Source organism: Penicillium solitum, assembly GCF_028829755.1.
Source record: "Penicillium solitum strain IBT 25940 chromosome Unknown utg000003l_segment0_segment0, whole genome shotgun sequence".
Classification (NCBI taxonomy): Eukaryota; Fungi; Ascomycota; class Eurotiomycetes; order Eurotiales; family Aspergillaceae; genus Penicillium; species Penicillium solitum.
Window position 1 is genome coordinate 3637589 of NW_027072123.1, and position 14603 is coordinate 3652191.

Sequence of the window (14603 nt, forward strand, 5' to 3'; positions counted from 1 at the left end):
GGTTGAGGGGCGCGTAAGTCGTATGGATCGAGGGAAACAAGAGAAACTTGCTATTGGGGGGTTATGGTATAAGTAGATGAGATAGAGGTGAAAGAGAAGAAGGCACTTGGTGGCAACCACTTTGGATGTTCTTTGGCCGATCGGCCTGTGCGGTGTGGGCGGTCAATCGGGGGTTCATCGTCTTGCGGGATTGAGCTCCCTCATTTAGAAAACCCCCATTGTTTCTTTCTCTCTATCATATCCTGCGTTTGTTCACTTTTATCGCGTTCTACCCGACTACCTCTCGCCGTCTCAAGCGCAACCAGGGAACTGCCGTCACCTCCGGCGCACTCCCTAGATTTGCCGCGATTAGTCTCAATTGAAGACAGCCGACCACGGACCGATACCATTATGGTGGGAAAGAAGTCGGGCAAGGCCCTCCGGGATGAGGGTAAGGCGATCTGATCTAGCTGGTGGTATAAACTCGTCAATAACAGAGCAACTAATATTTGACATAGGCCTGGAGCGGACTGACAATAACATGGAACTATCCAGCTGGCCGCAGATCCCAGCAATCAACCAGAAGAACTACTACACGTACGTATACCCAGACCAATATCTGCCGCATGGTTCTAGTTGAGGAAGTCAATACTGATTGCGCTATGTAGTGACTACCTGAAACGAGACGATCAAAACCTCGCGTTCCGACTCCAAAACGAGGAAGCCAGGACAAAGATGACCAAGAAAGCGAAGGATCACGACCGTGCCCTTGCCATGACCAAGACCGAGACTGCGGAAGGCGAGGCTGAGGCAGATGGCGATGCCCACATGGAGGATGCGGAGGAGACCCCGGCCGAGATGGCTGGCTCCAAAGTTATTGTCATCCACATGGGCAGTCAGAACCTCCGGATCGGACTTGCCAGCGATGCACTGCCGAAGACCTTGCCAATGGTAATTGCCAGGAAAGCAGCCACCAACGAGTCCGAAGACCATGATGAGCCCAAGCCCAAGAGGTTTAAGCACGATGATGGCTCTGAAATGGAGCCTGAAAAGGCTTTTGGATCTGAAGTATGTTCAGTAAAATTTGGTTGAGATGGCCGGGTACTAATTTTCGATAGTGGTCGTCTCATTTCAATCGCATGTCTGCGGATTTGAAGGTGCACATGCGACAGAACAAGCGAAGAATGCTTCCAAACTCCAAGGAGATGGTTGTTAACTATAACCGCAGAACCGTGCCAGAAATTATCTCTGAACACAATGACCCAATGCGCGCTGAATGGACCGAGCTATCTAATCCTCCACCAGAGTACATTGTTGGACAGCCGGCCCTGCGGGTACCGGATTCTTCAAAGCCTCGATACAAGCTGTATTGGCCAATCCAGAATGGTTGGTGCAATGAGAAGGACTATACAAGCAAGAGGTCTCTCTTCTTGGATATTTCATTGATCGTGGAAGATGCGATCAAGAATCAACTGCGCTTGACGAGCAAGAAGGATTGGACCCAATATTCGTGTGTGTTCGTCATCCCGGATCTTTACGACAAGTCCTATGTCACCCAAGTCTTGGATATGTTGATGCGAGAGTTTGCATTCGCTCGGGTGTGTTTCATCCAAGAGAGTCTGGCAGCCACCTTTGGTGCCGGCTTCACCTCAGCATGTGTCGTCGATATTGGAGCGCAGAAGACTTCGATCTGCTGCGTGGAAGAAGGCATGTGCATTGAGAACTCCCGAGTAAACCTGAAGTATGGTGGTCAAGATATGACCGAAACATTCGTCAAGATGATGCTACACGATCATTTCCCCTATGCCGACATCAACCTACGCCGTAGACATGACTTCCTCCTGGCCGAAGAGCTCAAGAAGAACATTTGCACTATGAACGAAGCCAGCGTTTCTCCACAAGTCTTTGACTTCCACCTTCGTGTGGCAGGCCAAGATACACGAAAGTACACTTTCAAGGCGTTTGACGAAGTTCACCTCGCGCCAATGGGTGTATTTGAGCCTGCTATTTTCGACAACTCTGACAAAATTATCGGGAGACGGACCTTGATCGATCGCTCTGTTGACATCTATGATGGATCACCCAATGATCCTACCTCTGCAGCCCAGTCAGAGATCTTAACCGCCATGGCTCCTCCCCTTCCCTCTCATGGCAAGACAAACGGCGAGTCTCACTCGGCAGCACCGGAAGTTCAGGCCACACCAAGCCGCCCTCAACAGCCTCATGCTTTGAGCAAAGTCCAAGATCTGGAAGGTACACCTCGATCTTCTGTCGCTGGTTCCCCAGGACCGGAGAATACAGGGACTCCTCAGGCAGGAGGGACAAGCACACCCGCTGCCACGGCCGCTGCAGCCCAGCCTCCTCGCCCTCCCGCGGTGGAAGATCGGGACGATATCATGCCCGTGTTTGGTCTGGACAACGCTATCCTCACATCTATTGCCCACGCGGCTCGCTCAGACGAGAAGAAGATGCGGGATTTCATCGGCGGTATCATGGTCGTCGGTGGAGGCAGCTTGACTAGCGGATTCCATCTCTTCTTGGAGGAGCGACTGCAGGCTCTCCGCCCTGGCTTCTCGAAGGAGATCATGATCGGGACACCGCCCAGAGACCTCGATCCCCAGGTCGTTGTGTGGAAGGGAGCCAGTATTTTCGGTAAACTGAGCGGCACCAACGACAGTTGGATCGGAAGGCTGGAGTATGATCGGCTTGGTCCCCGGCTGATGGCGTACAAGTGCATGTGGGCCTACTGAGTGCACATTGGGAGATTTACTTATGGTATTATGAGAATTCGGCGTGGGAGTTGCATGTTTTTGGTCACTTTCAAAAGGAATTTCAAATATTTTTTCTAATACAATGGAGCAACTTGAATATCGCGATAATCGGTAATTAGACGAACTAAAAGAAAACAACAGTGAGCTGTTGTCCTAAGGTTGGATAAGTACATGCACTTCTTCGCTTTCCAACGTTACCTCTTGCCTACTTGCCCTCTTCCCACGTGATCACCTCTGTATTTCCACGCATATCTGGCGAACCCAGTACACAGGCGGTATATACGGGCAGAATAATGATCCTCAGGCTCAGCTCCGGAGTTGCTCTGAATAGCAGCTTTTGCCGATTCCTCCAGCTCCATTTGTGGCCAGTCTGGATAAGCCTCTTCTGCTGGCGAGCTGAACCACTAGATTTCGATTATATCGCCACTTTTCCTCCCTACCGCTGTCCCTGCCTTTCTACAAGCCCTTGACTTTCCTGACGGTAGGTTTGCGACCAATTCCCTCGCATCCATTTTGAATCAAGCTCTCATACTAACTGTTTCATTGTAGATTTGTACAATCATTTCTCTTTGCCAAATTTGAGCGACGGCATCCCAGTTTATCCCAGTCCAGTACAGTGAGCTTCCGTCCCATTCAATCCAGACGCCAAGTTGCTAATGCGCAATCAATCGCCCAGTCAATCGCGCGAGCAAATAAGACGACAATATGTCTTCCAAATCTAAGGAGGGTCAGTCATCGGGTGGCTTCCACCAGGAGTACATTGCGTCCCTCCGCTATCGCAATGATCTCCCTCCCCCGGACATGCCCCCGAAGTTCCTTGACATCCCACACGAGGGCTTGAGTCGCTTCCTCACCCCCGGGTTTGCCTCAAACCTGGCGCGCCGTGAGGAGCCCAATATTGAAGTCGATGCCGAAGGTGGAATGCCAATTGACCTTGTCGGTATTCCGGGATTACATTTGGGCGACGAGAGTGGTATGTCAACGCGGAATCCCCTATAATTGCACTGCTGAAACTAACATCTTCACCAGCTATTATGGCACCCGAGAATCCTCAGCCCATGGACCCCGCTGACCTTCCCCTTCTCATGACTATTGACCAACTCCGAAACCCTGCCCCGAGGAACACCAATGTCAGTTTCCTCCGCCGTACACAGCACATCGGTGTCGATCGCAGTGCCGGAGATGGATCCCGCCCTGCACCCGTTAAAACACAATCACGCACTGCGAAGAAAGGAAAGCCTCCTGTGGATGACCCGAAACATGTTAAGAAGTTCATTCAAAAAGGATTCGATATCGCCTACCCTCAGAGCAAGCACACTGGAGAAGACACTGATAGCCACATCCGTGGTCTTCCCCCCACAAAGGCAGAACTTGAGGCCTGGGCTAACCCCGTTAATCCTGAAAACCCGAAGCTGAAGCCAGTCGGGTTCTTCCCTGTGATGCCTGACTTGGAAGGATTCCCAGACCCTGGTGGTTACCTTCAATTCAAGTTTGATAAGGCGCCTTTGGCAGCCGTCGCAGGCAAGCGAGACAAACGCATGGATGTTGGTATTCTGACACCAGTCGCGCCTGAGCAGCGTGTTTGTCAGGAGCATGAATCTAAGCTCAATCTTCACCACACGAACCCTGCTCTTTACCCCCACCCGGGCCCAGTCCCTTACGACTACCAGCTCTTCCTTCCAGAGAAGCCCCAATCTGTTAAGAACATTGACGCAAGCATGAACCTGTCCAACGCAACCCGAGACAGCGAAGACCTCTACACCAACGAGGGTGCTGAGGGCCACAAGTTCCACCGTTATGATCGCATTCGCACTTACGCCACCAGTGCTCAGGTTTTCAACACTGAGCAAAAGGACATTGCATTGACACTTTTCAAACCCAAGAATGGCGACACTAGACAATTGGCCGCTTACTACTATCCAATCTCAGGAAAGGCCCGCCTCAAGCCGGAGCGTGCCCGCACTATTGCCCAGGTCGGTCTCGGTCCCACTTCTACCCAACAGGAAGAGGTCGAGGAACGGATTGATCAGATGCAGGTGGTGATGCGTGACCCTAACGAGGCTGAAATCTACAAGCGTGCCTTGACCCGTCTGCGCATCGATCCGAAGTTTGCAAGCAATATGCCACCCGAGCCTGTTGTTCAGGAAGAGGAGCAACCGTTGGAGAACGAGGAGACTGAGAAGCCAGCCAATGAGGATACTCGCATGAGCGATGACGAATAGATATTCGCGGCGGTTTATTATGTATTATGGATCTTTTTTTGAACATTACAATCTCGAAGTTTCTGCCTAGGTAGTTTCCCATGGGTCTGGCGTCTGAGCAATGGAAAATGGCGTTACGTATAGTCAATTGTTAATCAAAGTAGTCTCATTCATCTAGCCCTGGAGGTACATATATGTAATTATGTCACCGCTTATTGGTATTTCCATCATTCAATAATGCATGACAATGTGGAGATGATGAAGATGATTTTGGGATACAGGGGAAGCCGGTGTTGACTCCCCAGACGGACATGGTCAAACGCCATTGTCATATGCCGCTGGAATGGGAAGCAAGCGGGCAGTGAAATTCTTACTCTCATTTGATGCAGTTAATCCAAATTCGAAGGATAACCGCGGCTTAACCCCCCTTCATCATGCTGTAAGATATGGTCATGTGGCAGTGATGAAATTGCTTCTCAATACTGGAAGCGTCGATGTTAATTCCCTGGACATAGAGGGTCGAACGCCATTGGCACTTACCACTGAACTCTACGGAAACACAAAAGAGGAAGCAGTGCAGTTCCTAATTCCCCGAAATCAAAAATGGCAGAGGCCGAAGGCAGTTGCATTCCGCTGCAAGAGGCGGTGCTGCAGAGTAGTCAGAAAGCTGCTTAAGTGGATCCGTTAACCCCGACGTCCCAGACTGATATCTTCCTTTCATGCCGTGAAGTTCAAAAGCAGAAGTCCAGTGGTATTGATCCCTGAACATGACTAGTGGTCCATTTTCTACATGCTGCTATGATGGGTCGCCCATCTGAATGCTTGTTTTCACTATCGGTGGTATTCTTAGCAATATGAAGCTAAGTTTTCACAAATAAAGTATCTAAAAAGGGAACCATAAGACAGTAAGCCAACAAAATTGAAGACCAGTACTAGACAATAGCGAGTGCCGGACAATAATTATCTAGCCTCCGATTTTGGTCATCTCAACATGCTTTCTTTAGCCCACTCAAAATGTGTGGCTGAATGCTCGACATAAATTGATGCATCGGTGTAAACTGCGGGTTCTCACATAAAGACCGGACATAATCACTCTCTTCTTGTAATTTCGGTGGCTGTATTGACTTGAGGTGTCGAGCTGCTACTATCAATGGGAAAGGGACGAGGTGTTGACGAAAGACACCGGTGGATGGATGTAGGAATGACGGGATACAGCGCATTATACTTCGACAACAATCGTCCGGATCAACACCAACAGCATCAAATTCCCCATCTGAAATGGCGTGACAGACACCGTAAGCGATGATACTCGATGCCCAGTAGAGTGTCATTATATGCGCGTCCGCGATTTCATTTGTCGCCATGGTGCTTGGGAACTGCCACATCGGTCCTATACACGCCAATTTGACGGCAAAGTTTGATCTCCAGCTGTCTAATCTCTCAATGACAGTGAAAACCATTTCCTGGAGGTTCAAACGTTGCCTCAACTTTTCCAGAGAATCTGGCTGAAGATTCATGTTGTCAAACCCCTCATATATCGATGGGATTTCCAGAAGAATGTCTACCAACAGGTCTTTTCGTGTTTTTGGGTGATGAATCCAAGGATCAGTCATCCACGCTGGCTCACTGAAAACGAGCTTCTTTCGTTCCTTGAGTGCACATGTTACCTGTTCATGGATTAGCATTACTCCATATCGTCAAAATATAGATCAAATACATGGTTGAGTCGCCCGTCAACAAACAGTCTATGAGCTGGGCCGGTAGCATAGAATGACGGTGGATTAGAAATGATAAGAGCAAGATCTCCAGAATGGTAAATGCTCCAGCTGCGGGATTGCGCTTCCTGGTTCTGCCAATCACCCCCATATAGAGCCTGAATGAACCGTATTAGTTGGGATTCAATTTCAAACAATATTTGCCCATCAATAGCCGAGATTGAATAAGATATACCTCGTAGAAGCTGAATACCCGTGCAGCACCGAGAAGTTCGAGGTCAGGCTTCCTGTGGGAGCTTAATGCTTTTCGCATTTGTTGCAGGGCATTCATATGCAGTTTTGTTCCCTGTTGTTTGATCCAATACTGGCTGTTATCGTCATTTGCGGTAGCACTGAGTGCTATTGCCCCGAGAGCAATGCGTAAGATGCTCTTTCCCGGTAGGATATCTCGAAGTACACTGATGGAGCCACCCAAATCTCGCTGGGTATCATTAAAAAGCGAAAAGGACTGACTGTTTGGCATGTAAGATGTCCAAAATTTCCCTTCGACACAGGACTCGTAGGCGGTTTGAGAAAGAGTGACAGATGTAGTCAGATCAGCTGATAAAGACGTATGATTTGGACTAGCCTCGATCGGAAGGCGGCTTTGAGTCTCAGGTGGGCCACGAAAAGAAGAAAACTTTCCCTCCTGGCTATGGCCATAGTAGCGGTATATGACCAGACCATCAGCATAGCCCTCGCAAGGGATGCAAGACTTTCTGCATTGGCCACACGCGGGCTGTTGTAGATCACACTACATGTGTACTATTGTGGTTAGTGTTGCTCCTTCAATGTAGAATGGGTACTTTTGATTTATTGAATAAATTCGGAGTACTTACCCCCTTTTTGCGCCGCCTGCAGGTACGACATGCTTTGGAACGCCCCGCGACACCAACCATTGGGAACTGGGCTAGGTGATATAGTGAAAGGGCGCGCTTGAGTTCGACTAATGCTTCCTATTCGCAAAGATTGTGGTAATAAAGCAGTCGCTACTGCCCACAATGTTCTTCTATGTCCAGGGCCGGGGTGCCCTTTTGCTGACCACGACTATTGAAGTTGCGTCAGACTCGCGTGGAGATAACTTTAAATTGGTGGGGCCGCAGAGGTCTCGGGCTAAACCCAAAAGGGAACGTTATGCGCGGGTTGCATTGGACTTGCCAGACGGCGTATGTTTCGGGGGCTAAAATATTATCTTCATCCAGTTATTCCATAAGGAGGCTTGAACTGCCTCACTGTCAGTTATTCTGCGATAGCACCAGGCCCACAGATATGCACATCCCGTCCTCCATATACTGGAAGTGGTTTCACTCTTCGTATTTCGAGATCCACCCAGAGACCTGCTCGATGATGTGGCAGTGTATTTGAACAGATATAAAAGGAGGGAAGTCTCAAAGACCAAGTAAGAGGCACAGTCAAACAGCCCTTCCTAGAATATCCACGAGCCTCAAAGGACACCTTCATAATGAAGTTCAACCTCGTCTTGAACTCTGCTCTCTATTCTCTGCTTGGATACTCCGGGGCTCTTGCTGGCTCATCCTGTTGCGGCCCGGAAACTACCAGCTGCGATTTCCATGAGCGTCTTCTGGAGAATTACATCGCCGTTTGGGGCGGGGACCTGTCGCTCATTGACACTGTCTTCCACCCCGATGTTTTCCTCTTTGCCGACAGCTTCCCTTCAGCAAGCGGGAAAGGAAGCTCAGCCACTCATATAAAAAACAGAGATGAGTTTGCTGCCTTCGTTAAAAGATCGCGGACTGGATGGAAGGAATATTACTTTGAACCCATCCGAACGGTCGCGGCCGATCATTCGATTGCTGTTCGGTGGATAATGCATGGTGTCCTCGGATCGACCTTCACACTCTTTCCAACGTAAGTTCAACTCATTATAATCTTTATTACAAATCTGATCTTGCAAATTGCTCAGGCCATTGAAAGCAGGTGCTGCTGTCACCTATAACGGAACAGATTTCCTTGTCCAGGACGAGTGTACAGGCCAGATTAGGGAGGCGTACATTGCAGGAGACAGTATCTCGTACTTCCATGCGATGGGCTTGGATACTGTCACTGTTTAAGGAAATTAGACAACTGGCTGGCACCAAGGTCACCTCGGAACCGGCAATTGACAAAATGGAGTTTGGTTATCTTCGTCAATTCATGTAGTGTTTACCCATTTGTCTTCTTTTCTGTATGTTAGTCAAGCTGTCCCGAGTTACGGCTGTCATGATATGTATTTATTGAATATGTGTTCGAAATGGATACCTTCACCTACTTCCAATTAGAGTTCTTCCTATTAAAGATTTTAGTACTAATCAATACGTAAGTCATTCAACTGGGCATTACAGCCTTAGTTATTATTGTTGTTTTCTATTTTCTGACCTGGACTAAGTAACATAAATAGAGCCTGAAAGGACCATATCATGTGCGACTATTTAACATTTCCCAAATACAATATTTGATTAGGAGTGAAAACGATGCTACGTGTACTTTGTATGGATGATTTGCAAACGGAATTAACAAACCAATACCTGGGTAGTATATGATCCCAAAATCTTCCGGTTATCGGGATCTCCAGGGCCACTCTATAATGAACGGCTAACACTGAGATCCCATCAAACCTGGGGAACTCCCAATGTGCTAGCAAACGGGGAGCTGATTGGCGCCCATGGGTCCTGAGGATTGACCCTGGTGGCGGCCCTATGGGGGACACAGCAGGCCCCACGGGCCAAGTCGATGGGACCGCAACGGCCAGTGCCAAGACTTTCGGGGGGACCACATGGGAAGTGACTGGGCTCTGAGTGGCCCAATCGTTGGACTACAGGCTACTGCAGGAACCCAATTGTCCTTAGAGTTGGATCGGATTTGATTTGCAGTCAATTTACTTTGGGATTTACTTGAGTTTGTGCTGCTTTCGGATGATCTACTCCCTCAATTCAAAGGGTTATAGTGGACCATGTACAAGTGACTTCCTTAATACACTATAGTTATACGTGTACCTCATGTCCATTGTACCTTCCCTTGCCCCTCCGCTCTCTCTCTTATCATCTGCACCCCCCATGTGTCGCCGTGATAGGACATGGTACACGCTGCCGTCTCCTCGTGAGGGGGAGCATGTGGTCAATTAGACCCAATTCGATTTGTATTTGAATCTCTCGGTCGCTTCTCTCACTCTTTGTTCGTTGCATCGCTCTTTTTACATATTGAACATGGATTGGATGCACGTCTATATCGTCGGGGCCGCCGTACTGGTGTTTGCCCTAGTCGGTCTGGTTCTTCTCATCTCCTCTCAGCACATCAAGGTCGCCAATTCTGGAGTTGGTCCTTACTTGAAATTCATCTGGGCGAACTTCATCAAACCGCATGATAAGAAGGCCGGAGGCCAGCAGGATGCGTTGGAGAGCTTCTACAAGACACAGGTGCGATTAAATGGCCACGAGCTTAGATATGGCTTGAAGCTGACCATGTCAGGCCGCAATTTACGATGCCACTCGTCGTCGTCTGCTCTGTGGTCGTGAGGACATGCTTGGTCTTGTGGCTGCACAGCTGAAGTACAAGATTAGCAACAAAGAAGTCAAGGCTGGAAAGGTTGTCTGGGTCGATGTGAGTGTTGACTTGTCGTCTTTCTGAGCTAGCGCTAATGCATTCTAGGTCGGTGGTGGTACTGGGTAGGCACGAGAGGAATCCTAAAGTGATACAGAGCGAACATCTGACTCGTGATAGATACAACATCGAAGCCATGGCCGCCTTCCTCCCGGTGGACAAATTCTTTAAACACGTTTACCTCGTCGATCTCTCCCCGTCCCTCTGCGAAGTTGCCCGCAAGCGCTTCGAACGCCTTGGGTGGAACAATGTTACCGTTCTCTGCCAGGATGCCCGGTCTTTCCGTCTTCCCGAGAAGGAAAATGCGGCAAGTGCTGGCGCGGACTTGATCACTATGAGCTACAGTCTATCAATGATTCCTGGTGAGTATTTAAGATCCCCACGAAAGACTGTTGATGTTGATTGTTTTAGACTATTACAGCGTTGTCGACTCATTAACCTCCCGCCTGAAGTCAACTGGAATGCTGGGAGTGTGTGACTTTTACGGTAAGCAATACCTCGAAGTTCTGCGTGAATGTTACTCATTCAAAATATAGTCCAAAGCATTGTGGATGTTTCCTGTCGCAACTACACTGGTGGTGCTTTCAACCGCCATGTCAACTGGCTCGGGCGTGTATTCTGGAGAGCTTGGTTCGATTTTGACCGGGTCAGCCTTGAAGCGGCCCGCCGAGACTATCTGGAATACAAGTTTGGTACTGTCATCTCCGCCAGCGAACGAAACTATTTCCTTGGTGGTATTCCATACTACATCTTTGTTGGTTGCCCCAAGGAAATGGCATCTACCCCATCAAGTCAATCCATTGAGAAGCTGGATGCGTCTTTTACTGAGTCTCCTTACCTTCTTCCCGCCAATCACAAGCAGGAGATGGACAATGCAGTTGTGAAAAGCACGCACGAGATTCGCTCCAAGGCATATGAGTCTGCAGTGATTAACCTGAGTGCAAACCTGCCACTTCCATCATCCTTTTACCAAAACCACCACTATCGCATTCACTACAACGACATGCTACCCAAACATACTCAATTCCAAAACGAGTACATCTACGCGTTCACATGGGAAGACCCGCGAGTTGACCACCGACTCCTGAACATCGGAAAAGACGACGTGATCCTGGCGATCACCAGTGCCGGTGACAACATTCTTGATTATCTACAAAAGAGTCCCCGCCGGGTGCACGCAGTGGACTTAAACCCTAACCAGAATCATCTTCTTGAGTTGAAGGTTTCCTGTTATTTAGCGCTGGGTCACCGCGATATGTGGAAAATCTTTGGTGATGGCAAGCACGCACAGTTCCGTGAACTGCTGATCTCTAAACTCAGCCCCCACCTGTCCAGCCAGGCTTTCCAGTACTGGCTCGAGCACACCCAGACCTTCGCCTCTACCTCTGGCCATGGTCTGTATGAGACTGGTGGGTCTCGCCACGCCATTCGTATGGTACGATGGCTCTTCAATATCTTCGGACTCCAAGGTGAAGTTCGCAAGCTGTGTGAAGCGCAGAGTATTGCAGAGCAGCGCGAAATTTGGCCTCGCATTCGACGTGTCCTACTGAGCCGACCACTCAACTGGGCTATTGTGAGCACCGAATGGTTCGCATGGAAGGCCGCCGGAGTCCCACGCAACCAGCGAAATATGATTGTCGACGACTTCTTCCGCCGCAACGGCTTAACCGAAGATATGAAAAAGGGCAAAGACGTCAGCGGCCAATCGATTTGGGAATACGTTGTCAATACTCTCGACCCTGTGATCAACGAGACTCTTATCAGCAACGATAACTACTTCTACTTCCTTTGCGTTCAGGGAAAATTCTCACGGAGGTTCGTTGCTTTTGTCTTTGTCTTTCAAATACACATGCTAACTGCAAGTATAGATGCCATCCCACCTATCTTTCTCCCCAAGCACACGTCAAGCTTTCCACGCCTGGTGCATTCGATGGCCTTCGTATCCACACTGATGAGATCAATGAAGTGATCAACCGCATCACTCCGGGAACTCTGACTATCGCCGTGGTAAGTATTTCGTATCGAAATACCCATTTGCAGTACTCGTTGTGCTAATTTATATTAGGTCATGGACTCTATGGACTGGTTCGATCCCGCAGGGGACTCTGCCCCTTCCCAGGCCCGAACTTTCAACAAAGCCTTGAAAAAGGGTGGTCGCATTCTCCTCCGTTCCGCCAGTATCGATCCTTGGTACATCAAGCACTTTGAAGAGAATGGCTTCACTGCTCGTCGCGTGGGAGCTCGTTTCCCCGGCACATGTATTGATCGGTGAGTTTCTGGATTTTTGTGCTTGACTATTACGGACGAAGCTTACACGTCTATTCTAGGGTGAATATGTACGCATCGACCTGGATCTGTACTAAATCCGAGGACTTGTCCCGCCCCAATCCAGACCGCAAAATGTCGACTCTCTCATTGGGGGAAAGCGCTATTACCGGAGGCAAGATGCCGAGCAGCGTGGAGAATCTGTTGATTTGAGTTAGGGCGATACCTTTTTTTTTTCCCTTGATGCGGTCCTTTCATGTTATGCCGTATGTGCCTCGGTGCCCGTTCATGATACCTACGATTTGGAGTTAGATGGAGTGTTTCCTATGCTTGAATTAAAAAGCGCCGCGTTCAGAAGTATGATCCGAACTATGTTTTCGGTTCTAGTGTAGAATCGGATGAATGTCAGCCGCTTGTCCTTATAGCAGCCATCTTTTACATAGTTACATACACTAGGCAGCTGAACTTGCAATCTGTAGTCATGCAGGGAAGTCAACGCTGAAGCAATGGTGTATTTAAAGATAGACCGACGACCATTAAACAGTTGATTATGGGAATCAAATGGGTCAGTAATCCTTATGGGGCCTTCGATCTTGTGTTGGATCCACCGGAGACGTGATTAGCGTCTCATATCAATTCTAAGTACATATGTAGTTGATATAAAAAGTGTGAGAAATAATTCAAAAGCACCACATATCAATATTTCATGTACGGAGTAGAACTTTGGTATTCTATTGCTTTCAAGCAAATCTTGCTTATATAAATTCTAGATTCATTAAAGCCCTTTAAATAATAAATATAGACCTATAATCTCCCTAACTATAGAGGGGGTTGAGAAAAATGGATTTTATGAATTTTGTATCGTACGTACCTCTTGTATAGCGCACCAACACTAGGTATGGCGGTGTTGGGCGCTTAGCACGGTTATAGTAGAATATGATTTCTATGTATGTTACAAGCGTTGCTAACAGATCTCGGCCCGAAAAAAAAAACTAGCCGATACACATTCATCGTTGATGATTTGGTAGTGTTATATTCTATATACGTACAGCCTACAACGTTTCATACACTCTGAGAGCTTAAGTCCTGCGACAGTGGATTTTTACCCGCACCCCACAACAAATATATATCTCTACATTCAAATATATGTTAATTTTAGTATTATTAGATGGTTAAATGGCCAATGAATTCAATGGATTCAATATTTAGTATAGTAACCCTTTGCTTTACGTGTAGCAAGCAATCTCCTAGGTACAGATCGGACCAAATTGTTAATTATACCTTGATCAAGTGCATCCCATGCATAGCATATATCTTTGCGAAAATAGGCCCAATCTGCCTCGCTTCTACCTATCTCTATCAATTCGGGGTAGAGCTTTAACAATTTGACCTTTAATAGCCACCAATATGGCTCAATAGGACTAAGATCGGGTGAATGTAGAGGCCAATCCTCGATATATACCCATATTCTTCAAACCACTCCCCTATAATACTAGCAGTATATATACGGGCGTTATCTTACTAGAAGATAATACCGGGTATATAGACTAGTAAAAGGCCTTCTTTAAGAGTATTAAGGTATAAATTTAACATATAACTACTCCGTTTACCACGTTTCTCCCGCTCTATAACGATCAACTTTATACGGCTACCAACCCAGATCCCAGCCTATACCATTTACTCAATATCCTTTATATAAATTTTTAAGTTTATAAGTTTATATCGGTACGTCTTAGATTGCAATCTCTAGGCCTATTTTGTACTAGAATTCGACGTTCGTTAAAGATTAGGGGATGGCCGGTATAAGATCTCGAAGATATGTCTTTTTGCTCCAAAAACCGCTCTCTAGTACGGGATATAGTACTGCGGTAATAGGCATATTCGACGGCGAGTTTAGATACAGATACACCTGTATCGAGCGCACTACATATTCCGGCACATTGCTCAGGGGATTTCTCAAGGGATAGCTCAGCCTATTTACCCCTATTTCCAGAAATCTCCGTGCCGAAAGAGCGCATGGTTATTGTAGGAAGAAA

The 14603-nt window shown here is 47.8% G+C and overlaps 7 protein-coding genes across 7 annotated transcripts; 6 read left to right on the forward strand and 1 right to left on the reverse strand.

Moving 5' to 3' along the window:
- Positions 1 to 390: 390 nt before the first annotated feature.
- On the forward strand, positions 391 to 2729 carry N7455_005308 (putative chromatin remodeling complex subunit (Arp8); the record flags this gene model as incomplete). Its single annotated transcript, XM_040955499.2, has 4 exons — positions 391 to 430; positions 498 to 576; positions 648 to 1047; positions 1098 to 2729. 4 exons carry the CDS (start codon positions 391 to 393, stop codon positions 2727 to 2729), a joined length of 2151 nt encoding a protein of 716 aa, XP_040814195.2.
- Positions 2730 to 3092: 363 nt separating this feature from the next.
- Positions 3093 to 5100, forward strand: N7455_005309 (uncharacterized protein). Its single transcript, XM_040955346.2, has 4 exons — positions 3093 to 3231; positions 3300 to 3366; positions 3427 to 3723; positions 3780 to 5100. Exons 3-4 carry the CDS (start codon positions 3456 to 3458, stop codon positions 4970 to 4972), a joined length of 1461 nt encoding a protein of 486 aa, XP_040814204.2. The 5' UTR covers positions 3093 to 3231; positions 3300 to 3366; positions 3427 to 3455; the 3' UTR covers positions 4973 to 5100.
- A 53-nt stretch (positions 5101 to 5153) lies between these two features.
- Positions 5154 to 5639, forward strand: N7455_005310 (ankyrin repeat domain-containing protein; the record flags this gene model as incomplete). Its single annotated transcript, XM_065605005.1, has 2 exons — positions 5154 to 5169; positions 5233 to 5639. 2 exons carry the CDS (start codon positions 5154 to 5156, stop codon positions 5637 to 5639), a joined length of 423 nt encoding a protein of 140 aa, XP_065461905.1.
- Positions 5640 to 5846: 207 nt separating this feature from the next.
- On the reverse strand, positions 5847 to 7189 carry N7455_005311 (uncharacterized protein; the record flags this gene model as incomplete). The annotated part of the gene is made up of 3 exons (XM_040955308.2): positions 5847 to 6618; positions 6669 to 6824; positions 6902 to 7189. The coding sequence occupies 3 exons, from the start codon at positions 7187 to 7189 to the stop codon at positions 5938 to 5940; spliced, it is 1125 nt and encodes a 374-aa protein (XP_040814235.2). The 3' UTR covers positions 5847 to 5937.
- A 517-nt stretch (positions 7190 to 7706) lies between these two features.
- On the forward strand, positions 7707 to 7928 carry N7455_005312 (uncharacterized protein; the record flags this gene model as incomplete). Its single annotated transcript, XM_065605006.1, has 2 exons — positions 7707 to 7871; positions 7908 to 7928. 2 exons carry the CDS (start codon positions 7707 to 7709, stop codon positions 7926 to 7928), a joined length of 186 nt encoding a protein of 61 aa, XP_065461906.1.
- Positions 7929 to 8167: 239 nt separating this feature from the next.
- On the forward strand, positions 8168 to 8777 carry N7455_005313 (uncharacterized protein; the record flags this gene model as incomplete). The annotated part of the gene is made up of 2 exons (XM_040955291.2): positions 8168 to 8574; positions 8630 to 8777. The coding sequence occupies 2 exons, from the start codon at positions 8168 to 8170 to the stop codon at positions 8775 to 8777; spliced, it is 555 nt and encodes a 184-aa protein (XP_040814134.2).
- Positions 8778 to 9908: 1131 nt separating this feature from the next.
- On the forward strand, positions 9909 to 12780 carry N7455_005314 (class I SAM-dependent methyltransferase; the record flags this gene model as incomplete). Its single annotated transcript, XM_040955502.2, has 9 exons — positions 9909 to 10118; positions 10171 to 10302; positions 10351 to 10367; positions 10423 to 10664; positions 10714 to 10788; positions 10839 to 12117; positions 12171 to 12309; positions 12368 to 12570; positions 12630 to 12780. 9 exons carry the CDS (start codon positions 9909 to 9911, stop codon positions 12778 to 12780), a joined length of 2448 nt encoding a protein of 815 aa, XP_040814102.2.
- Positions 12781 to 14603: the final 1823 nt, after the last annotated feature.

Excerpts from the sequence above, each read along its gene's own strand:
- N7455_005309 (XM_040955346.2), top strand. The coding sequence starts at position 3,456 with ATGTCTTCCAAATCTAAGGAGGGTCAGTCATCGGGTGGCTTCCACCAG. Across the intron at positions 3,724-3,779 it reads ACATTTGGGCGACGAGAGTG|CTATTATGGCACCCGAGAAT; the intron begins GTATGTCAACGC and ends CATCTTCACCAG.